This window comes from Apis florea, unplaced genomic scaffold, assembly GCF_048593485.1.
Source record: "Apis florea isolate Af1SG1 unplaced genomic scaffold, ASM4859348v1 contig_3203_pilon, whole genome shotgun sequence".
Classification (NCBI taxonomy): Eukaryota; Metazoa; Arthropoda; class Insecta; order Hymenoptera; family Apidae; genus Apis; species Apis florea.
Window position 1 is genome coordinate 5,670,474 of NW_028256723.1, and position 26,453 is coordinate 5,696,926.

The 26,453-nt window shown below is 39.6% G+C and overlaps 1 protein-coding gene across 2 annotated transcripts in view; it reads left to right on the top strand.

Moving 5' to 3' along the window:
• Positions 1-26,453, top strand: part of LOC105735485 (uncharacterized) — a 171,399-nt gene that overhangs the window by 16,710 nt on the left and 128,236 nt on the right. For both annotated transcript variants that reach the window (XM_086911297.1, XM_086911298.1), the window contains exon 2: positions 10,332-10,529. In XM_086911297.1, coding sequence (XP_086767423.1) covers positions 10,332-10,529 — 198 coding nt within the window. The remainder of the gene's footprint in view (positions 1-10,331; positions 10,530-26,453) is intronic.

The following is a 26,453-nucleotide window of genomic DNA, read 5'->3' on the forward strand; positions in this document are numbered from 1 at the left end:
GGATAATGAATAAAATGGTAAATAACGAAGCGGAGGGCCGGGCTCGAGGGGAGGGCCGCCGATGACCGGATCGGATTTTTCCTTCTCCCTCCGTCTTTTCCTCGTCCTGCCGCCGTATTAACGCATCTCTTATTTAAAAGCGACGCGTGGTGCACGTAACAACCGCTCGATAAATGGTCGATACACGAGGTCCTTGCACCACTGAAAACGTGGGAAACCGTGGCAAGGATTTTCTTTCTTTCTTTTTTTTTTTTTTTTTTTTGGTTGATTAAGAAGGGTTTAGTAGAATTTGAAATCGGTCTGCGCAATGATTTATTTAAAATGCTCCGAATAAACCGTAATCTTTTCTCTCTCTTGGTTACTAACAGAAAGTTTAGAAGTTTAAATTAATCGATTCCATTGGAAAATTTTGTATTCCAGTCGACATGTGCGATTAACATTTAACTTCCGTGAAATCAAGCCATTGGATCCTATGGCTCGTGAATTATAAAATTTCGAATAACGTTACTTCAATAAGCAATAACACTTTATTTAAAAAAATACTCGAAGTCGTAGCTTATTTGTACCAATTTGTTTCTCATGATAAAATTCGAAAGTTACTTCGAGCCTCATTTAAAATCCTACTCAACTTTATCTCATCCCTAAGACATTTGTAAAATTTTTCATCGTGCATTCTTATATTCCTCTCACCATCCTCAACTTTTCCCAACAAGTGGTAACGTCCATTCGAATAACTAAAGGATCCGGAAGCGGAAGCGGCCGCGACCCACCCTCGGCTGACTTTTACGACTAACCTTTCCCGCGCGATTATTTGCACGGTCGAAGGTCTCAACGGCTGCAATATATATCCCAGTGACGAACGCGTTAATAAGCCGCAAGAAAATTCTTCGTTTCCCTACCTTCGAGGATGCAGAGGAGGCGTGCGTCGGTGCCGGCTATGACTCAGCCGATTGATCGCAGGTGACGAGCGCTGGCGCTACAATTTTCCCATGCGCCTCTGTATCCCCCCCCTCCCCCTCCCCCATCCCCCGGAATAACAATAATTACGTCTCGCGTCGGGAAACGTCAATCTTCCCGTCCGATTTTCTTTCCTATCCATACCCTGCGAGCCGATTCACCGCCGACTTGAATTATTATCGCGAATAATTTGCATCGGCTCATTCCGCGGCTCGAGAGAGGATCGATGAGCAGCAGAACACGTGGCTCTTTTCTTCCTCTTTCCTCAGAGTTGTTTCTACGACGGCCCACGTTCGTTTCTCAAGCTCCTAACACTGAGATACCATGGACGACTCTGGATACTATAGGCTATATTATAGTCGTTCTGCATAAAATTTCGCTAAGATATTACGGGCGACTATAGTCGCTCTGCACAAGATGCCTCTGAGCATATTATGAGCAATTATAGTCGTTCTGCATAAAGTGTCACTGAGATATTATGACTATATTCTGTATAAAATGTCATTGAGATACTATGGACGATTATAGTCGTCCTGTATAAGCTGCCACTGAAATATTATGGGCGACTATATTCTGCATAAGATGTCATTGAAGTACTATAATCGCTCTGTATAAGGTGCCTCTGAGATATTATGAGCAATTATAGTCGTTCTGCATAAAATGTCACTGAGATATTATGACTATTCTGTATAAAATGTTATTGAGATAATATGGACGTTTATAGTCGCTCTGAATAAGGTGCCACTGAGATGTTACGGACGACTAAAATCGCTCTACATAGATATTACAAGTTATTATAGTCGCTCTGCATAATACATGTCATTAAAGTACTACGAGCGATTATAGTCGCTCTGCATAAGATGTTACTGAGGTACTACAAGCGACTACAATCGCATAATAATGTCACTGAGATATTATGGGCGACTATATTCTGCATAAGATGCCATTAAAATATTATAGGCGACTATAGTCGCTCTGTATAAGATACCATTGAGATATTACAGGCGACTATAATCGCTCTACATAAAATATTACAAGTTACTATAGTAGCTCTACATAAGATGTCACTGAGGTATTAGAGCGACTATAATCGCTCTGCATAAGACGCCACGGGCGACTATACTCTGCATAAGATGTCATAGAGATATTACAAGTGACTGTAATCGTTCTATATAAGATACCATTGAAATATAGATGTCTGAGATACTACTATAAGCGACTATAGTCGTTTTACATAAGATGATATTACTGAGATACTACTGAGATATTACGGGTGACTATAATAGCTCTGTTTAAGATGTCACTGAGATATTACAAGCTATAGTCACTCTACATAAGATTTCACTGAGATATTAGAGCGACTATAATCGTTCTGCATAAGACGCCACTGAGATACGGGCGACTATACTCTGCATAAGATGTCATAGAGATATTACAAGTGACTGTAATCGTTCTACATAAGATACCATTGAAATATAGATGGTCTGAGATACTACAAACGACTATAGTCGTTCTACATAAGATGATATTACTGAGATACTACTGAGATATTACGGGTGACTATAATAGCTCTGTTTAAGATGTCACTGAGATATTACAAGCTATAGTCACTCTACATAAGATGATATTACTGAGATACTACTGAGATATTACGGGTGACTATAATAGCTCTGTTTAAGATATCACTGAGATATTATAAGCTACATGAGATGTCACTGAGGTACTATGGCCGACTATAGTCGTTCAGCATAAGATGTCGCGTATCATACGATACGGCGAGCGATCCGAGATCCTCTTTTTGGAAACGTAGCATCGATACTACTCGTTTTTATCGTCAATTTTTGTTTTTTAATAAATACTATAAAAGCAACTCGAATTGTGAGACGTAAATGCGACGATCTTTCTTGTGCGGCGGAGAAAGGGTTAAGCTCGACTCTCGTTCAATTTCTCGTTATTCCACCGCTTGAAAATGCACGAACTTACGCTTGCTTGAAGTCTCTCATTCTTTCCCTATCTTACCCCTTCTTGTTTCACCTATTTTTACGAATATTCGATTCGTAGAAATCGATCGAACCGAATCATTCTCACCTTAAACTCGACGAGATTTCTAAAGGGAAAAAGATAAAACACGTAATCACAATGTGACAGGTGAAGAGGGAGAAAGCATGGGTAGCGGCATCCTCGTCTCGGATTAATTCGTGTTGTCGTCTGGCCGCGATTAAGCGCGTGGGTGGGCGGCGCATGGCGTGTCGCGCGCGCAAGTGTGACGACGCCATCAGATAAACGCCCGCTTAACCGGCCGTTTTAGCTCGATTGAAAAGCGTGGCCGGCGCGAGTGTCACCGAGCTGTTGCTCACCGTTGCGCAACCTCCTTTTGTCTCGTGAATTTCATGCTTGTTACCCGCCGTTTAACCTTCCGAGATGGTCGTGGAACGATGCTTTTCTTGGAACGAGAAGGAGACATCGAAAGTGTTACATACAGTCGCACGTGGAATATAAAAATCAAATTTTTATTTGGTGAAAATTGCCAATTGTTTACGATCGATTTGTGAATTTCTGTTTCATTTTGCTTAGCATATTTTCATTTTCGTTGCCCTCTTATTTGTGCAATGACTTCTTTTTCGTATTATTTAGTATCTAATTGTTTGAGAATTTAGAATGTTATTCCTGTATAAAATTGGATCGCAGTGCAGTTGAAATGTGTCGAAATATATTACGTTTGAAGATTCTATCGATGGGAGGTGGTGTTTTTCAAAAATTCGAGAATCACTCATGATAGAGTGAATATTAAACAAGGATAAATTGGGAGCCAAAGTGGAAGCGGAGTTGGACGTATCTCGAACGACAGTTCCCAGTGAAGAAATTGGAGAAGAGAAAGATCGAAGAAAAGACTCAATGGTACAAGTCCATTTTTGAATGGAATTATAACTGCACGAACGTCGCACGAAACAGCGACTGGCCCGTTAAGAAACAATTTATTATTAGTCGATAAGCTCGTCATTTTGTTTTTCTAAAAAAAAAAAAAAATATTCGAGAAGATGCATCCTTTTCTTCTATCATTTAACATCGGAGGAATTTGCATGGAAAATTATTCTTTCTGCCTCGTAATTTATAAATACCTCTTTTTCACAAGAATTCGTATGATCTATAATTATAATACAACCTGTCCTATTTGGATTTTATCCTTCGATCTTTCACAAACGAGAATCCTCCATTTTCTTCTTCCGCATGCAGCGAAAAATGAAGGAATCGTCTCGAATCGATTCATTAGGCAACGTAGCAACCATGATCGTACATATTTACACGAACGCCACGGGATTATATCTAATTATCACAGCTGCCCGCCGCTTCCAGATCTCGGAGATAACATGCCGAGTGTTGTCGCCATGAAAATGGCTCGATGTCCCTTGGTAAGCGGCGCCTTTGCAGGGGTCGACGAACCTCGAGTCGTTCGTTTCCACGATTCATCGATGGATCGAATTTCGCTTCGAAGATTAACTCGTATTCAAAGAGGTTAGCAATCAAGTAACAAGAGTCTCTACATATATTTACTAGTCTATATTTTTCGATAGAATCACAAATGATATATCTTCACTATTTAAATTAACACTAAATACCATTAGAAAATTAAATTGATTAAAACGAAGAATTCGACGCGAGTTTCTTTGCACTCGTACTTATAATTAAGCAGGTCAGCAATCAAGTATACATATATATTTTTCAGTAGAATCACAAGTGGTATAACTTCATATTTCATTACCTAAATTAACACTAAATACTTTAGAGATTAGAAAATTATTCCTTCAAAATTATTCCTCGCCCCTTTGCACTCGTATTTATATTTAAGATTACGAATATACCAAAAGTCCCTAGAATATAGTTATATTATACGTATATTTACTAATGTAAAATGTCGTAAGATGGCGACTATATCTCGTAAAAGTTTCTCAAATGACTCGGTCAAAACGTGCCTCTCTCTCTCTCTCTCTCCCTTCACGAAATCACAAACGAAAAGACACGGTATGCGCGATATCTCGCGCATGATCGACGACATTATCGATCCGTAAGATCGATCACGATCTTCTCGCTCGATTCGCGCGTTGTCGAAAATTGTTGGCTGGAGGATCGTCGTTGGAAGGCGCGTAATGTTCGATAAAGCTCGCAATTAGTCGGCGCTGTTGGTCCTAGAAGAGGAAATGGGTGTGATTTTCACTCGAGGACGCAACGTGGTTTACGATTGAACGAATTTTCCTTTCTTTCCTCGAAAACGAAGAAGCCGTTTTTCACGATCAATAATCATCGATCGTGGTGTGTATCATAATTATTAAATTACGTTCGAGGTATCGAAAGATCTTATTCATTTATTTTTTTTTTATTCCACGAATGTTAATCAGTTCTACAGATTTACGAGCAATTTGTATTTCAATTTCGCATTGTCTCGAACGGGGATGAGAAGGGAAAGAAGTGATCGCTCTATTAGAATTTCAGATAGGCATCAACTTCTTATTTAACCATCTGCGGTTTTAACGACCTCGGTGATTAAGCGTGCAACCTCTTCGCTCCGAGGAATACTTTGTTAACGTATGCACTGCGAGCATTCTGTTCCTTGAACGTTTCAACGAGGAAAATCAATTATCGCGTTATTAATTAAAAACACGTCTCGATTATTTCTTCCAAATTCACTCCTGATCTTACGATTAAATTCGATTTTTCATCTTTTATCGATTCACGTTGTCGAGATATTTTCACCTCCACGCTGCTCCATAATTTGTCAATTACTTTTAATGAATCGCGATGCTTCTTTGTTCGTTCGAAAAAAATCTTCGATCTTTAATTCGATTTCACGCACGAATTAACGTGCAAAATATTTTACATTTTAACGTTTTAAAGATTTTATAGTATAATATAGTATAGTGGTATTTACATTATGTATAATATAATTGCATTCTAGGGATTCTTGATCTGCAACCTTCTTAAAACTCGAATCGCTTCTCATCCAATTCACCAATAAAATTCTGATAAACTTTCTTAAACGCTAATTCAAGTACAATCAGATCGAGAAAAAGCAAGTTTCTCTCGCACGAATACTTGGAATACTTGAACGCGTAAGCGTTCTCTCGATTTAAAAACGGGATATTGAACGGGTCAAATTGTTCGATGATTTATCCAGCATCCCCTGCGTGATCGATATTCGTCGCTTAAGAACCATTAAACTGGCCCACGGCATAATTACACGGCAGGACAGATCGCACGTTGCGTTGCCGCACGGTTATCGATCGCGCGGCCAAATTGATTCGTGCCGGATCCCCTTTGAAAAATTTGTGCAAGGATTCGAAGCATCCTTTTCTTATTCGCGGATTATAAAAAACCGGTATCAAAGTTGCACGAGGATGCACTTACTTTTCGAACAGATAATTTGTCAATTTCCGAATTAATCCTCCCTTTTTAAGTTGGAAAAAGAGGGCACTTGTGTCGGTGAAAATTTCCACGAAGGAGACTCGATTTAAACGAACAACACAGCCAATCTATTATGCATCGCGTGAATTTTATCACCGGGCAATAAAGACGTCGTTAAATCGTTCTCCATAGCTCGCTTCTAACTTTATCCGACAACAATGACATCACGATACGACTTTGCTTTTTTTCTTTTCTTTTTTTTTTATCGTGCATTCGAACGATCGGCCGTCTTTAACACGTTGTTAACGCACAACGGGAGGAGAGTGAAAGATGCATCGTGCCCGAAGCCACGTGTAACAGCGGCCTATTTTCGTCCGGGGAGGAGCGGAATTTTTCAGATTCCAGGCAGGCCGAGTCAGCCGAATCACAGCCAAAGTAGACGCGTGCAACTTATCGGGATCTGGAAAAATATTTACCTTCCGATTAATCAGCGCCCCCTCTGCGACGTGCATCATAATCGTGATCTACGAACGACCGAAAATAGTGCACACGTGATTCTTTCTCCGTGCCCCGAATAAACTTAACTCTCGTAGCCGAGGATTCTCTCTTTTTCCTTTTCTTTCTTCAGAAAAAAAAAAAAAAAAAGAAAGAAAAAAAACAAGCGCACAACAAGTGTCGCGATTTATGGACCACGCTACGATTACGATTCTTTTAATTTCATTTTACTTTGGCGATTTTATTAATTCCAATTTTTTTGAAATTATATTCTCGCGTGAAAAGCTAAATGAAAAAAATCCCAATCTTTTTTTTAAATGTGTCCTCTCTAAACCACGATTAATTTAATTTCATTTTATTCGAGAAATGCTCTCGCATTTTGTACATCACATAAGACGATGCGGCATTTCTTCCTTTCCTCGAGACTCTTATTAATCCCAATTTTTTAAAAATTGAATTCCAGAATTCTCTAACTGGAAGAAAAATTCTATTCTATTCTCCTTCGTATGTTAAAAAAAAAAAAAAAATGCTGTCCTTTACAATTCCTCTCAATTTCTAATTCTTTGTGCGTCACGCAAGAAGATGCGGTGTTTCTTCCTTTCCTTGAGACGAAGAAAAAATATTCTATTCTTCTTCGTATTAAAAAAAAATTAATTTTTTTAAATGTAAAGATGTCCTTTACACGTCTCAGTCTCTAATTTTGCGTATCACATAACACGATGCGACATTTCTTCCTTTCCTCGAGACTCTTATTAATCCCAATTTTTCTTTTTTAAATGTACAAGCGTCCTTTCTAAACCACGTTAAATTCCCATACTTAATTTAATTTCACTTTCGATTCGATTAACTAAGAAATGCTCCCGCATTTTGTGTAATTTTCGCATTTCTTCGAGACTCTTATTAATCCGAATTTATTAACAATTGAATTCCAGACCAGTTTAACTAGAAAAAAAAAAAAAAGGAAAAAGGAAAAAGAAAATCGCAAGTGGAATCGCGCGCACGATCTGGTTCCGCTCAAGGAAACGGAGTGAGAACGGGAGCGCGTCACACCGGAAAGCGTCGTTCGAGCAAGGTCGGCCGATTTCCGTTACCGCTGTAAACGATGCTTACAGAATGGCCGGTGGTAAACAGAAAATAACAGAGGCGTGGAAACCTCGGTGGCGAAGTAGCGTTAACTCAACCGACTTTAGTAGTTTGTTATTTCGGTTTTGCCGTTAACTCCCGCGAAGCCAGCGACAAGAGACATTCGCCAGACCACCGCCGTCCAAAACCATTCCATCCTCCCCCCCCCCCCCCCCCTCCTCGTGTCCGTGATCGTCCTCCCCTCTCCATCCTCGCGCTTCGAAATAGCCGAAACCCGCCCCGACGTGTTATCGCGCCGTGGTGACGTAACATCCTCGCGGCCTGGATCCGACCACGTTTTTAAGTCGACTGGATGTCGAGCGCTCGATCATATCAACAGACTTCTTTCAGGTGTGGTGGTGTTTCAATCGAGCATGATCCTGCATTCATCCTCGCGTTTCGAATGTTTGTCGCGTTTGTGACTCGTTACGATGGAATATCGATTCGAAGCTCTTGACTTTGAAATTTTCTGTCGAGTAAGAAAGAACGTGACCAATATTCGCAAAATTTAAACTAAAAATTCCCTAGCTACGAGAAAAGATAAGCCTTTCCCTCCAAGCCAGCAACTTTTGGAATTGATTCGAAACTCTGGCTTTGAAATTTTCTGTCGAGTAAGAAAGAACTGACCAATATTCGCAAAATTTAAACTAAAAATTCCCTAACTACGAGAAAAGATAAGCCTTTCCCTCCAAACCAGCAACTTTTGGAATTGATTCGAAACTCTGGCTTTGAAATTTTCTGTCGAGTAAGAAAGAACTGACCAATATTCGCAAAATTTAAACTAAAAATTCCCTAGCTACGAGAAAAGATAAGCCTTTCCCTCCAAGCCAGCAACTTTTGGAATTGATTCGAAACTCTGGCTTTGAAATTTTCTGTCGAGTAAGAATGAATGTGACCAATATTCGCAAAATTTAAACTAAAAATTCCCTAGCTACGAGCAAGGATAAGCTTTTCCCTCCAAGCCAGCAAAAATCATTGAGAAAATGCTTGGAGCCACGTTTCAATAGTAGAGCGAATATTTGTTACACTTTTACTATGAAATATCGATTCGAAGCTCTTGACTTTGAAATTTTCTGTCGAGTAAGAAAGAACTGACCAATATTCGCAAAATTTAAACTAAAAATTCCCTAGCTACGAGAAAAGATAAGCCTTTCCCTCCAAGCCAGCAACTTTTGGAATTGATTCGAAACTCTGGCTTTGAAATTTTCTGTCGAGTAAGAAAGAACGTGACCAATATTCGCAAAATTTACACTAAAAATCCCCTAGCTACGAGGCTACGAGGATAAGTCTTTCTCTCCAAGCCAGCAAAAATCATTGAGAAAATGCTTGGCTTGATTTTAAATAATACTTCGAAATTTTGTAAATCGAGGAGAAAATTTGAGAAAATTTCGGCGAGGAACGCGATCAATATTCGCGAAATCGGGATTCCACGAGGATTCCAACGATAAACCACGACCCTTGCCCCTCCCTTAAGGCAGCAAATATCCTGGACAAAAGGCGTATCGTGGCCGGCACGGTATCTCGTTGTATATCTCGTCCCGATCAAACGATTCGGCCATTTTCTCGAGTGGCTTAAATAAAAACCGCGTCGTGGAATTTGTGCGTCGTCGTCGTCGAGCAGCGACGATCAAAAGGTCTTTACGTACCACGGTGAACGGAACACACCGCGTTGCTTCCTTTTCATCCTTTCCATCCTTTCCTCCCTCCCCTCCGACCCTCCCCTTTATATAACAGATATACGTACAATGGACCACACGCATTCCTCGTGACCCCCCCTTCTCACAGGGTCAGGGGCGTGTGTCATCTATCTTGGGGAGGTTCATATTCACTCGGTGACACTAATGCCTGCTTTCTCCGCTTTATCTCCACGACGCGTATTTTCTTCCTCCTTCTTCTTTCTTTCTTTCGTTCGTTCGTTCGTTCGTTCGCGGTCGACGACAGGCAAACGATATTTGGATGTATAAGCAAGTTTGACTCTTTTGTTCGGATTTTTTTCCCTTCTCGAACGATAGAGGGGGGGTTTATCTCGATGATGAGGGAAATTATTTTTTGAAAATTTATCGAAGACGTCTTTTTCTTTTTTTCTCTCTTCTGGCGGTTTATCTCTGGCGATAAAGCGATACTCGGGGAGATTGTTTGAGTTATGTCCTTTTTTTCCTCTCTCTTTTCTGGCGCGGATTTCGAGTCGAAAGTAAATCAACGTAAATCTTCTCTTTTTCTTTTTGTCACACGAGACGATCGAAACACGGTTAAAGTGTAAGATAAGAAGTGTTGAAGATTCGAGGTTTGGCGAAGAAAAAACTTTTCTATAAAATTTGGAGGTTCGAAGGAGTTTTTGAAATAATTTTATTAATTTCCAGTGGCCAACGTGGTTCTACAGGCCGGATTTCCCTCTCGGCACTCCATTGCCCACCAGCCACGTTTCGAACGCGAGCAACGTCCCCGCTTCGTCCCCTCTGTGCTCCAGGACCACTACTCACTTGCAATCGGAGGCGTCCAAGGGCCCGGAATTTCTCGATAGCAGCAAAATTCACGGACAAACGCCCACCATATGCACGGTAAGACCGTAAGATTCTACTTAAAAATACTCGTGCCGAGTTGCAACACTTCTCTCTTCTACCCGTTTTTCAAAAGGAAAAGAAATCCTTTCTTCGAGTTTTTTCGAAATCCCTATACGATAAAGACCAGTGGTTCTCAACAACCTTACACTTTTTTTTGATTTAATTTAGAAACTTGGCTAAAACGATAAGATTAGATTAAAAGAATTTTATTATCGGTTTATCGACTTATATAATATATTTCGTAATATTAGCATTCTCGGTAGGGGCTAATTTTATACGCGTTGTAGAAGAAATTTGGAAAAATAAATCACCACCTCCTGTAAAACATTAACACTCGTCAAACGATCGAACAAATATTTGGACCGAATCTAGCGTCGATTGATGAAAGGAGGGTAAAAAAAGAAAAAAAACGTAAATAACTTTCACTTCGGGAGCACACTTGAAGAATCTCACAGTGGTGGAGAATCGTTGCGTCGGAACGAATATAAATTTTCACGCCATTTTGGGAAGGAAAACGCGCCCTCTTCGGGTCCAAATTGAAATTAAGGCGAGGACGCTGTGGAAGATCGAGTTGTCGAAGAGGGATTGAAGATTGAAACGTTGCCTCGATCGATAATAGGCTGCCCATGGCGAGAAAGAAGAGGCTTAAGTTATTAAAATTCCTGTCGGGACGCCTGTCACCTGCGCTGAAATTATCGGCCGATTGATTGCCATAGTTTTTTCCTCTTTTTTCCTCCTTCTGGAAAACCAAGGTGGCTCCAAATTCTTTTACACCATTTATATAGCATTTAAATAATTCGACAATAATTCGATTCACTGGAATCAAACCAAAACCAAAACCCAAAGTTCAATTCCAAATTCTTTTAGCACTCAAACGGTATTCAAGTCAAAACTAAAACTATTAGCTGATTCATCCATTTGATACAACCAACCAATTCACAAGCTCAAAGCAAGTTTCAGAGTGAAACACCCGTTCCATTCGTTTCTTTCGTATATTAAGTAAGATTATAGTATTAGTATTTGATACAACCAACGAATTCACAAGTTCAACAATTCGTTCAAATTCGTTTCTTTTATATATATAATATATTAAGTAAAATTATAGTATTCGAGCCAAAATTTTTAGCTGATTCATCCATTTGATAGAGCCAACGAATTCACAATTGCTGAAAGCAATTCAGAGTGAAACATCCGTTCATTTCCAAATTTTTTTTTTTTTTATATACATATATCAAGTAAGATTATAATATTGAAATAATATTATATACAAGCCAAAATTATTAGCTTTGCGCTCTTTTTCAACTTTTACAAGTTCAACAATTCAGAGTGAGACACCCATCCGATTTCAAATTCGTTTCTTTCATGCATTAAGTGAGATTATAGTATTCAAACAATATTATATACGAGCCAAAATTATTAGCTGATTCGACAGAATTTAAAAATTCAAAACGAAACACTGATTCCATCCTAAATTCGTTTCTTTTATACATAAAATTACAATATTCAAATAATATTCGAGCCAAAAGTATTGGCTGATTCATCCATTTGATACAACCAACGAATTCACAAGCTGAAAGCAATTCGAAATTCATTTTTTCCATATATATTAAGTAAAATTATAATCAATTCAAATGGTATTAGCTGATTCGACAGAACCAACGAATTCAAAGCGATTCAGAGCGAAACAATGCCAAATTCGATCATTCTACTATCGTATTCCAATCCTCCAAGAATTCCTCGAATCTCGTGTCTCGTCAACCAAGCTCGAACAGGGCAGATCAACATCGATTTGACACGACGACTCGATCAATTTACAATTTTTTTTCGCGACAAAATAGGAAACAACCGTCCCCCTGAAACTGGGAAACACGCGTGGGCGTGTTGGCTCGTCCTCCTCCACGAATCATTTAAATATAACGCTTAACTCAACGGCGCGAGCCTCGTTCAATGGCCTCGCGTTAACATTTGTTCCTCCTTTATCATCATCATCATCGTATCGTAAATCCTGCGATATATATTGATGGCGGGCCTGGCGACGATCAATCTCGTTGTCGCAATTAAATGCCGAAGAACAATTTATATCCACGGCTACCCACGTGAGCAACCCCCTCGAGATCGCCAACCAATCGGTGGAGAAGAAGGAGGAGGAGGAGGAGAGAATACGTTTGGAAAATAATCTTCGAATTTTGGACCCGGTTGTCGGGCAGCAATAGTCGTTTAAACAATAGTTTGGATCAGTTGAAAAGTAAAGCAAGTTGGTTTTGAAATCGCGATACAGATGGAAAAATCTCTCGTAGCTTCCTCTCGTAGTTTGATTAATGTTCGAACCTCGATCCAGCGAATAATTGCCTCCCAGATTAATCGTTTCTTGATGGAGGCCACGTTATTTTATTTATATCCCCGTACGACGACAAAATCGAAAGACAAAATCCCCCTATAAACAAATAAGTATCGATGGGTTGGGATCGATGATAAATCGAAACGATCGAGGGAAAGCACGCGGATCGATCCTTAACCTTTCCTCGAAAGGCACGCATGATCTTTTATAATCGCGATCGCCTCTAATTTGCCATTGATTTATGAGAATTCGTTCTCTCCCCGATAATTCCCGATGAAACTTGTCTTCTCCGCTCGTGTTTTCCATTTGCCCGCCCATTTTTGCGAACTGGGCTGGGCTGGCACTTCGCGACGAGGGGGGGAGATAATTTCGCAAGGTTTAATGAAAAGTCGCCCGATCGGTAATAACGTCGATGCCGCCGATTTCTCGGTCGGTACAATCGTGATTGCACGGTTAATGCAACTTTACGTTGTTCGATCGTGCGCTATTATTATATACAAGAATCGTATAATTCAATTTTATCTGCCCGCCATCCGAGGAATTCGTCGAGAATATCCTCGATGGAGGTCAATGGTGAAAATATATCCCTCGTGTTATTTCGTTTCTATTCAGGTGTTCGTGCGTCTTCCTTCCTTTCTTTCTTCCTTATCGAAAGTCTTCTTCTTCTTCTTCTTCGTTCATTTAGAGTGCAAGTTTGTTCGATTCTCCATCTCGGAGAGGACTACTCTTCGATCAAATGCAATACAATTTACATCGATCGAAGAGAAAATTAGCAAAAAGGAAATTTCAAGGCGATTCTCGTCGCCCACGCAAAAATTCGATGGCTAATCTAAACTCGTGGAAACACCGACAGAAAATGTTATTATTGGGTCGTGCACTTTATGAACCGTCACTTTTTTTCACTTTTACAAGAACGAGAGATCTTGATTTTATTAGGCGACTTAAGTTTACATTTGCTAAGATCGAGACAAGTTTTACCAGTTTTCTTTTTTTTTTATAAAATAAGGAAAAAGAGGATTTCATCGGCGACAATTACGTTAGCAACAGACATTGAGTTCAGTATTTACGACGATGATGTACTGAAAAAAGAAGATTCCGTAAATTTGAATTTCTCAGATAACAGCGGCAATGAAATTATTAATTATTATGATAAAGTTATTTTTCAATCCGTCTCGTACATTTAACGCTTTAAAAACGGTATCGCTTTCTTCGACAAAACCTGTCCGAGCCAGCGATCTCAAATTTAACGACGAAGGAAGAAGACAAAGAATTTCGTACAAAGATTATTCTTTCAGAATTCTTATCGATTCGATTTTTCATTCAATATATATATATATATAAACGTTCATCGAACGAGGATCGACTTGGATCTTGGCAAGAAGGATTACTGTATCGTGCAAACGACGAAGAAAAGATTATTCTTTCAGCGGGTATCGATTCGATTTTTCGGATGATATAACGAAGGATGATATAAATTACGTACATTTATATAAATAAATGTTCATCGAACGAAGACGGACTTGGCGAAAAAGAGAGGAGGAAAAAACTACGGAAGCAGCGGCGAAATATTTTCGTAATAACCGTAATTAGAGATCGCGTCCGTGGTGAAAAGTTGCCGGAGGCAGGGAAAAAAAAAGAAAAAAGAAAGAAAAAAAACTCGCGGCAAAAAGCGATCGTCATTAGCGGTTGGTCACCTCGATGCCTCGTCACCGCGTCGGCCCCTCTTTGAATCTCTCCTCCTCGCGACCGGTAAACGGTCACAGTTAATGATTAGTTAATGATTTCTCCCTCCCCTCCCCCCTTTATTAACGACGTCTCTCGCGTGTGTCGTCGAGAGCGCAGTCGCTCCATGAAATCGTAATTGACATCGTGTAACGTGAATTTAAGCGGCAATTAGGCGAGGCGAGGAAAGTAGGCGAAGATCGTTCGAAAGGAAAATTTCTCAATAAAAATTAACTGGTTGGAAAATTTCAACAAATTTTCGAATCCAATTTTTGCTCCATCTCGTGTGTTTTATTAAAAAGCCTAAACTAAACTTACTAATACTAAGAACGGTCACGTTTTATACGTATTCAATGCTATCCAACTCTATGACTTTTCCTAAAATATATTCTTCGGTGTCTACTTTCACTTTCTTTCTTTTCCTTCTATAAGATATATTTGTACTTTTTCGTGCCTGTTTTGACCGGTCGATAAAATATTTTATTTACTCTTTTAATAAATGTAGCACAAAGAAAAGACTATCTCAATCACGATTGGTAACAGGTAATGACAACAAGAAAGAGCGTGCAGTTTTTGAAAAAGTAAAAAGAATAAAAGTACGACACGAAAAATATATATAATATGTATACGTCGATATTCCATTGTGAATATTTATTATAAAAATGTCAAGTACTATATGACTTGAATTTGAATGACGAAATTTTGTATACGTTCGATAATAAATTAACCATTATCCACGTCACATCGTGAAAACGAACTCATTTTAAACTTTTTGAGTCATTTTGAGTATATACAAGAACTGTCGTGTGCGTAGGTTGAATTCGTGGAAAGGGTTGGTGGTTGGAAATCGGCAGTTCCCGACCGAAAGGCACGAATTCTGTTCTTTCGAAAGGTAAAAGTAGAAACGAAGTAATTAGCGTTTCGAAAAGTTTCGGGCGAACTGTCGTATCGCGGAAGCTAATTGCGCCCGCGTTTAATTAGATCGTTTGCACCCCGCCTCTCGTCATCAAACTTGCCCTGTCCTCGCGATACGGATCAGCCTTAATTCACCGCCTCCCCCCCCTGCTTAATCCCGCTCCTCTCTGCTATATTTAGCTCGCGGTTGATACGCTCGTCCCGACGTGCTTGTTTTTAAATTTAACCCACGCTCCGTTTTGATCCTGAACATATCCTTAAAAATTAATCAACAACAACATTTCCTTATCTTCTGTTAATTATCGAGCTAATACGAGGCTCTGTCTAATCGGAGGAAAAAGCCGCCATGCTTGTTTCCAATTGTTTCAACTCGATTCGATTTCGATCGAATTGGATAAATTTTTTTTTAATAGGGTCTAGGTCCTCTAATCTATCCAGTTTTTGACGATTGGTTTTAATTGGTAAGATTATTTCGATACAATTTTACGTTTGGACGTTTAATCGAACTTTGCAAGTAATTTTTATATATTTTCGAAGAACTGGCTTCGAGCTCCTCTTCATCCGAATAAAATTATTCCGATTTTTTCCCCCGTCGTAGAGATGATCGGTGGCTTTCCACGGCCGCCACGATGGGAGCCTCGCCAACAGGGACGACAACAGTCTCTGCCTTATTAGTTATTCGACGTGGTTGTCGGTTGCCGACAAAAAAAGGCCAATAATTTCACCTTGTGCCTTAACGACGAGTAGCGCAAAAAGCACAATCTATCAAATTGTCACTGCCTCTTCCTATTCGACTTGTTAGACTTGCCTGCCTCCTAATAACCAATCCACCAGGTACCGTAAATCGGCCGAACGAGTTCCGGTTGCTGCCGATATTTCAACCGGCCCAATCCTCTGAAATTTCGAGTCGAGTCGCCTCCGAATCATCCTTGAATTAACCCCACCAATTAGAGCCGATCTCGGGTTTGATAGGTGGAACCGTCACGCTCTTTGCGATTTCCCTTCTTAACGAAGTTCGAGTCGCGCGATGTTCCCTCGTTTCTCTCAGTGGTTCTCACTCAATGTCGCTCGCGTTCGAAAAATTGCAACAGGTTAACGATATATCAACCCTCGTATAATAACTTTAAACCTTTGCACTTTGCATTTATATTGGAGAAGCTGTTACCGATCGAGCTAATTAAACTAACGCTAAACTAACCTTTGGGATTAGAAAATTATTCCTTCGAACGAAGAATTGCTTTACATTTAAAAAGGTTACCGATCGAGGTAACGAGAGTCCCTAGATACATTTACCAACGTATATTTTTCGATAGAATCGCAAATGGTATAACTTCATATTTCACTAAATTAACACTAAATACGTTAGAGATTAGAAAATTATTCCTTCGAACGAAGAATTGCTTTACATTTAAAAAGGTTAAGGATCGAGGTAACAAAAGTCCCTAGATACATTTACCAACGTATATTTTTCGATAGAATCGCAAATGGTATAACTTCATATTTCACTAAATTAACACTAAATACGTTAGAGATTAGAAAATTATTCCTTCGAACGAAGAATTGCTTTACATTTAAAAAGGTTAAAGATCGAGGTAACAAAAGTCCTAGATACATTTACCAACGTATATTTTTCGATAGAATCGCAAATGGTATAACTTCATATTTCACTAAATTAACACTAAATACGTTAGAGATTAGAAAATTATTCCTTCGAACGAAGAATTGCTTTACATTTAAAAAGGTTTAAAGGATCGAGGTAACAAAAGTCCCTAGATACATTTACCGACGTATATTTTTCGATAGAATCGCAAATGGTATAACTTCATATTTCACTAAATTAACACTAAATACGTTAGAGATTAGAAAATTATTCCTTCGAACGAAGAATTCGAGTTGTCTTATATTTAAAAAGGTTACCGATCGAGGTAACGAGAGTCCCTAGATACATTTACCAACGTATATTTTTCGATAGAATCGCAAATGGAGATTAGAAAATTATTCCTTCAAACGAAGAATTCGAGTTGGCTTACATTTAAAAAGGTTACCGATCGAGCTAACAAAACTCCCTAGATACGTATTATACATGGTGCAAAGGGTTAACACTTATAAAATTGCAAAAAATAATTATTCTAGAGCCAATTGTTCTGACAATTTTCTCTGAAAAAAAAAAAAAAAAAAAGAAAGATTCGAATCACTCCTCTTCCCCTTCCTTTACCGCGTCGTTCATTCATCGCTCGCTCGCGTTTATTCCCTGTTCCTGAAATCTTTGAATCAAGCGCCGTCGTGGCAGTCGGCGGCCGGTTCAACGTCCTTCTCCGTCCGTTCATCGCGATCGGAGTGGAGAACTCTTTCAACGAACGGCTATCAACGAGCCTTCGTGTCTTCGTCCCCGTTCGAACCGCTAACAATCTCTCGATCTCTCGTTGTCCTCCTTCTTCGCCATCGCAACGCTAATAAGTCATTTGGTCGCGTTGGATGTCGCCGCTTCGCGAACAAGTCCCCCCTTTGATCTCGCTCTATGAAACGAATGTTTTCATCGCGCGGTTCAACGTTTGCCTCGTATTAATTATTTCTGAGAAGAAGGGGATATATATATATAAAAAGAAGTAGGACAATATGTATATATAATAAAAAAGAGACGCTATGAGATTTTTGTCTTCTTGTTGTTGAAAATTGTTTTCTTTTCCTTTTCTTCTCTCTTCTTTCGTTCTTTTTCTCTTTTTTCTTTCGACGATGGCGGGTTCGATCGGTTCTTTTTTTTTTTTTTTTGGATTTTGCTAACGAGACGATGCATCGTGACTCGTCGGCTATTGGCCGGCTCCGTTTTTGTTCGGGATCGGGACCACGCCTCGATATCGATACTACACCCAAGGGAAGGAATTTTAAAAATCGTTTTAATCGCCTCGAAATTAATTGGATTAGCTTGGGACGAGCTAATTCTTTTCGAAAAATTCGAATATATATATATATTTATATTCAAATACAATTTAGACTTTTAAAATTCCAGCAAACGATGCCAAGATATATTTTTTCAAATAATAAACGCAAACAATTCGAAGATTGCTCTAGGTTCATCCTCTACGTAATTTAACGTTAATGAAAATTTTAGCCTTCTAAAATTCTAGAAAACACAATGGAATAAGGTATTTTATTTTTTTTTAAAATCCGCGATAAGCAAATGATGAATAGTTTCTTCGAATCACGAATGACACAACTTCATAATTCACTGCCTAAACCAACGCCAAATACCTCAGAGATTAGAAAATTACTCCTTCCCAAACGAAGAATTCGCCTTTAAATTTCCTTTGCACTCGTGTTTACGTTCAAGAAGGTTAGGTTAATCGAGGTAACAAGAGAACGTAATTATATTATACGTTATTACATTCACTAATGTAAATACACGTACAATAATAAAGTGTAGGACGGCGTCTATACGAGTGCAAAGGGTCAACTCGACCCGTTTCACGGTTTGGCCCGTGAAGTCGTGCAAATCGCGCGCATGTCTCTCCGTACCCAAAAGCGTGTCATCAGAAGATCAAGAAGGATTTATTATCTCGAAAATGAAAACGACATTAATCAACATAAAACAACATCTTTCCTAATCGCAATTTCCACAAACGAACACATCGTCTGATGGGTGCCACCGGCTCGATCCGATTAAACAATAAAATTTTCAACATTTCCCCTATATATTTCCCCTAGGTTCCCCCCTAGATTTTCCCTAAATCTCCCCTGGATTTCCACTAAATCCCCCCTAACTTTCCCCTGGCTTCCCCCTAGATTTTCCCCTAGGTTTTCCCTAAAATTCCCCTAGGTTTCCCCTAAGTTTCATCGTTCATCCTTCGTATCTATCTATCTATCTATCTGTCTCGATCGAAACGAGCGAAGCCTTGGCCGCGATATCCGTTCTCTCCCTTCCCCTCCCCCTCCCCCTCCCCCTCCCCCTCCCCCCTCTCCCTCTCTCTCGGGCCGTATTATTAACGGTGTCACGTAGGCACCGTGCACCGTCTCATCATGGACAGTAACCCAAGGCGCAGCAGGCTGCGATATCCTTCCCCGCTGATAAGGATGCGATGTGTATCTCCCCCCTCCTCCCTCTCCTCCCTTTTTCGGATAAATTATACGGGGCCAGGCAGCAACAAATTTAATAAAGGCCGAAATCAAGCCGCGGATCATGCCGTGTATTTCAGGGCCCCCGAAGCGGGGGGGGTCCCGAAGATCCGCCCGAAACCCGGGTTCAATTACGCAATGGACCCCCTCCCCTCCCATTTCCTTATTATTATTAACCTCGACCTGGATAAACCGGCACGAACCGAAACGTTATTAGCTAAATGCGCGCAGGAGGGGAGGAGGGGAGGCTTATCGGTGCATAAACATGTGCCGCGCGTGACCGCCATGCTAAGCTCACTCCGTGTGCGCGCGTGTGGATATGGGATTAGGCGTGCAAATAAGTTCCTTCCCCCCCCCTCCCCCTCCCACCCTTTCTTTTTTTCCAAATTCAAAAGATTTTGCCCTACGCGGCGAATCGTGGGGGTCAGGATTGGATCTTCGATCGCGTGTGGTCGTTTGAAAATTAAAATTTGTTTATTAAATGTTTAAGAAGGTTTTTTTTTTTTTTTTTTTTTTTACCAGTCAACTCGTATCGAATACGAAACGGAAATATTTTTCTGGGAATATTGCATACGAGTTGACGTTTTGGTGAAAAGAAATTTGAAGAACAATATGTATGTATATATAAAGTAAATTTTATCTTACAATATGCGCACATGTTACGTGATTGTATATATTCTAGAATGTAATATTAATGTAAATATATGCATTTGTAATAATAATAATAATAATAAGGGTTAAATCTATGGACGTTCCGTGATACAGCGTGGCTTCGATCAGCCGATCTCCTAAGCTGGAAACTCTTGGATTTTTCTCTTGGTTTGCAGGCATTTTTTAAGGGAATTGGATAAACATGCGCGTACGGTTTTAAAGTAGTGCTATTTTCGACAAGATTTTGCAAAGTTATTTATATTCATACGTCCAGTATTTCTTACGATATTTTGCGAAATATTCACAAGTGGAACCTGATAGAATTCATATATATCTTGTCTCGCTTTCTTCGTCTTCACAGCTAGTTATCGCTTCCTTCATCTCATAACTCATCTCCCATGCTTGCCATTTTCACGGCTACAAAATTACTAAAAACTACTGAAAACTAACACTCCAATAAAAATGAAAAAGTAATAAAAATTCAAATTCAAAAAACGTAAATCCAGTAGAAAGTCAAAATATCAAAAAAACGTAAATTTACCGCTCTTTCAGATGGCGCCACGGTAAAAGTAATTCGAATTCGTTTATGAAGTTTCGATCGTGGAAAAAGAGGGGAAGGAATTTATTTCTTAATATATATTTCTAATGATCTATGATGATCTATGATTGTCCACGTCTTTCGAGGAGAGATATCCTTAGAGGACTCGTGAAAATATTTTATACTTCGTCTGGAACGGAGGAAGCGAGGGTGTCGACACTGTTGCGATTACGGTTGCCGTAAGTTGCTGCCAGTCGTAGTAAGAGGAAAAGAAGAGAGAGAGAGAGAGAGAGATTGGATGATTCGAGGTTGAAGCGGAGATAAAATCCAAGTTTTCCTTTTTCTCGGTCCGCGGACGAGAGATATGAGATCCTTGAGAGGATGACGGCGGAAACGTGACCGGTTTCGCCCTCGAATGGCGTCGCCGCGCCGGGGAGACCGATTTTCATCTCGTTGATCCCCGTTAGAATTATCACGAATGGAGTTGGAACGCGGAAGATGGTCGCGTTTTGCTTCTTTTAAGGATAAAATTATATCGCCGGTCCCATTACGCGTGAAATTTGCGCTTCGCGTTCTCAACCATGATCGATTTCGTTCGAGAGCCTAAAGTTTCTTCCTTTCGTTGTTTCAAAATTTTCAATTTATTCGCATTCCAAATTTCCGGATACGTATTTTTCCATTCGACATTTGGAGGATATTTTCTCCAATTTTACTTCGATTCAAAAGACAAGCGAACGAAGTTAAAGGAAAGAAGAGAAAAGAGGATGGAAATATGAAGTTGGAAGGAAGGGGAGTCGTGTGATGCGAGCTAGCGCGGGAGTAGAGGAGGAGGAACATCTGCGCCCTTAATTATTTTACAGATTTAGTAGATCGTTATGGCTTGTAAAATTACTGCCAATTTCACGGCCCTAAACTTATTTTATCCGCGCGTTAGCTGCCTATCGGTGCATCGCCGCAAAAGCTTTTCGAAGGATATTGGGCATTATTCTTGGCCAAATTAATGGCCCCTTTGTTTATGACTGCATCGGCACCGGACACGCAACGATTCCGTCGCGAATTCTCCTAAATATCCCCGATAATAATGCGATTCCCCCGCCAGAGGGGGGGCCTCTGACCCCTCTCTTCTTCTTCTTCTTCTTCTTCTTCTTCTTCTTCTTCTTCTCTTCTCTCAATGTCTCAGATAATATTGAAATACTTTTCTTCCTTTTTCTACTCTCCTCTCTCGAGAATTAACTCTCGTTTCCTTTATATTTTTTCTACTTGAATTTTCTCTATGTTATCTCTGTTTTCTCCTATTTTGTGGAGATAAAAATATGGGAATCTAGATTTTTTCTTCTCTCTCTCTCTCTCTCTCTCTCGCGCGCGCGAAACAAAGAGCAGTGTAGGTAAAAATTTTTTCACCGCTTGGATTGGATGTAAAGCTCGATTTTTGGGTCACGATAAATTGAAACGTTTATATATTTTTTTTTTTTACGTTGTATTATTCAAGTGCGCAAAATTTATCGGGTTTCGATATTGTTCTACGATGAAACTTTTTTGTTCGAAATTTCAATTGTTAATCGTGTTTCTTTCCCTAATATTTATTTGTTATCGATATCTTTTTTGACGCCGCTCCATTTTTACAGAATGCAAATTCCCCCGAATTATCCGTAGCCGAAACAATCAAACAAACGTCTAATTCGGATTGATCAGAATTCTTTCGAATTCTCGTACACAGAAAATATAATATTCGTTTCGCTTTTTTCCCGCTCGAAAATTCCGAACGATCTCTTTCAATTCTCCGTTATCTGCATCCTGCAAATAACGGTTCGGGGTTTCTCCTCTCCTCTCCTGATTAAAATTCACGTGCACGCGTGCTGGGATCGGGCCTGGAGCGGCAAATAGGGCGCGATGCGTCTCGTAAATCGAAATCGAAAAGGGAGTGATCGAGGCGGACGAGGACGCGCGACTACCGGATGCCCGGAGCCCGGCCACCAATCACTGTAATTTAATAAATTACCAGAGCTGCCGTCCCGGGGCAAATTGTAGCATAATCGTTCATTAGTGGGTCGTGACTTGGTCCGTGACGTGCACCAGACGCGGATACCCTCTCGGCTATCCAACGTATTCAACATTCCGTATCATTCCTCTCGTTTTCGTTTCGCCTCTGCCCGAATCTAAGGATGTATTAAGCGTGAATCGAGGAATTGGAATGACGAGACGTTTAGATATACGGAATAGTAATTTTCTTTCTTCTTCAAAAATGTTTTTTTGAAAAGCAACACTTTAACTTTTCTGTGATATTTTATCTTATCCAAAAGAATTTAATAATGGAATTTGAAAATTGGTTGAAGGATTTAATATCTTTTGGTGGTCAACTTCAATGTTACGGGAAATTGATGAGTGGGAAAATGTTCAAAAAAAAAAAAAAAAATGAAACAAAAAATATTAATTCAGATAGAATAAATAGAATTATTCCAAATTTTTAAAAATTTCTAACATATATGGTACGAATAGCCTTGAAATGTTCTTCCTCGGATGATATTCCGGATGAAATCCGGTGTAATTAATGTTGTATTGATTAAATTTTACGTTACAGACGAATTATTTGATAGGTTATTTGATAAATCCAGGAGAATAGGTCTATCTAAAAGAACAACGAATTATCCATCTTTGAGAATCTTTGATTTTTCATCCAATTTCTTCACTGGTGGAGACCGTCGTTGAAGACGTCGTCGATCTAAAACAAGTTATACAAATATTATCGATTATAATTCTATTCAAAAATGGACTCGTATCTTTTCTTTGATCTTCCTTTTCTCCTTCAATTCAATACGGATTTCGGTTCGCCCCGAAATTTTCAATTCTTGAGAAGCTAATACAGAAAAGAAGTTACGAGCTGATTTATTCTAAAATTTCGATATGGAAAAGAAGAAGAAGAAGAAGAATTTTTCTCGATCATCCTCCCCATATTATCATACCCTGAACAGTTCGATTTGTCCAAGCCGAGCCGAGATTATCCGCCACAAAGCTGACCAGCCCCTCTGTCTCTCTCTCTCTTAGACAGCCAAAGATGGAAGAACAACTGCATCAAAACACTGTTAATTTAATAAATCTTATTATTTAAATTAATTTCGAAATAATTTATAAATTTATAATGTAAGTGATGCGAATGAAATTTTTTGAATGTAAATAAGTAGAATATTATTTTGCACCCTTACTTTCTATCCTCGCCTTTTCATCCATCCAATTTTCGATTCTGTTTTTTACATCTCCAAAACATAATCTCATTCCTCGAATTTTCTGGAATATTTATTATTTGCGCGATCGACGAAAACAAACAAGGAAAAAAAAAAAAAGAAAAAAAAAAACAAAAAGAAAGGAAAGAGAATTTTCAACCAATAATCTCTCGCGCAACGTGGTGAAACGATTTTTTTCATCAACTTCGATCCCCTTTCGAACATTCGAAGAACGAAAAATAGAAAATTCGCGCGCCCGGACTCGTCACAGCAAACGAGCGAAAATCGGGAACGACCCGATGGCCATCGAAAAAAACGATGGCAACAAAACTTCCCCTTCCCCTCTCCTCGATTCTTCTGCCTTGACCGTATCGAGAAACTCGCGCTGATCGAGAGGGGGGAGGGAGGGCTTTGTTACCCCTTGATTTATCTCGCCCGGTCGTCCAATTTTCCGCCCGCGGAAAATAAAGTGTTTTTTCGCCGCCCGCTTTTATAGAAATAGATTTCACCGCGTTTGATACGCGTCGAGGGCCTCCTCCTCCTCCTCCTCCACCTCCTCTGCTTCACGGGGATTGATTTGTTTCCGAAAATTGAGCACGGTAAACAAGGGATGGGGGGGGGGGATGTAAAAATCCCGGCCGGTTTTTCCCGTGGAAAAATATTTTCGGGCCCGTGTCGAGTGTCGATGGCCCGAGATTCGAACGGTGGCTTGTAACGGAGGAGGGGTTCAGAGAAGTCTCTAAGGGGGGAGGGTGTTTGGGTTCTCGCGTGTTTGCTCGCTGGATTTGATTGGGCGGTATGGCTTTTTTCCGGATTTGCTTTTCGAAGAAATTCGATTCGAGGCTGTTTTCGTATTTTGTCTTTTGTTTCATTCCGTCGCGAGCTCTTCTCGATTCAAGAATCGATTAACTAACCATCTGATTTAGGTTAGTAGAAATTTTCTTGCTTGATGTAGCTTCAATAGCTTCGAAAATATTTCCACGTCCTTGCTGGACGATTATTAGATTTTTGAACGTTCAAATTATACAGATTAAATCATCGGTGGAAGACAAGGTGAGACAGTTTAGCATACGAATTAATATTGTAGAAGCTTCCTCAACAAGATGCAAGATACAGCGATAACGGTACGAAAATGAAAATCAATTTATTATTATTCTCGATAATAATAACTTTATTTAAGTTTGATTAAAATTTGAAAGATAATTGAAAATCTCGACGATCTCGACATGATAGATTATAACGTCTAACGAATGTTCGACTTTCCTCGGCTCGATTTGGCTCGATTCCGCTTTTGGCGCGGAACACGCGCGAAAAGGGATCCTCTGGTCGGTGGAGAAAATTAAAACATCGCAATAACCTTTCTCCAGTGTCTCAACTGTCATCTGCCAAAGCAGAGTACTTGCTACTCTCTTAACACGTTCCAAATGTTGCTGTTGGAAAGCCATAAGAACAGAGCGGAAGTAGTTTTAATATCTTTATTTTATATATATTTTAATATAAAATTCTGAATTAATCGTCTCTACTTTTCCATTTCTTCGCTTCCTACTTCAAAGTGAATTTCAAGTATTTTGAATATGAGCCTCTAATCGGCGACTTCGACTCACTTCTATATTATCGTAATGGTAATAACAACCCTCGTCATATCAATTTTAGATTTGAAATTGTATAAAAATGCAGAGTGATTCGCTAACGAATTTTAAATCCTGTGATTGCATTCATATAATCGCTATCCTACAATAGATTAGTAAATGTTCTAGATATTCCCTTCTTACTTGATCGATAACCTTCTTAAATACAAGATACAAATGGTTAAAATCTCATCTTTCTCGAGGAAGGAAGCGTCATCCATATGTGAACGTGTTAACACCACCATTTATCATTTTATTATGGCGTTTTCCTCAGGAAAAGTTTACGAGTGTACACATTTGTTATTCGCATTGTGTACAATCGTAAGATACAAATTTCTGGGGGAGGAAGAAAAATAAGGAGAAAATAAAAGGGGTATTTATTCGGAGGAGATCGAGTGGGCCTCGATATCGCTCCTTCCAGGAATTTAAAAGGATTTCCATCGATGATACTCGAGGAGGGGTGGAGTTCGTAAACTTTTATCGAGCTATCGAAACGTTTGCGCTTTCGAGACACTCGTGTGGAAACTGAAGGTTGAATATCGGTGGGGGGGACCTTCCTTCCTTCCTTCCTTCTTTTCCTCCTTACTTCCCGTGTTTTCTCACGTCCCCCTCGACGAAGGGGCAGCCTCCAAGCTTTTTATCACGCGAATAGACTTCCTCCCCCATTTTTAATTCCTTAAAGAATTAAACTTCTTCTCCGGATCCTCTCTCTTTCTTCGTGTTTGCTGTTCGCCAAATCGAAGATTTGTTATTAATTCGTTGTAATTCTATCGTTAAAGATGCATACATCTCTCTTTCCTC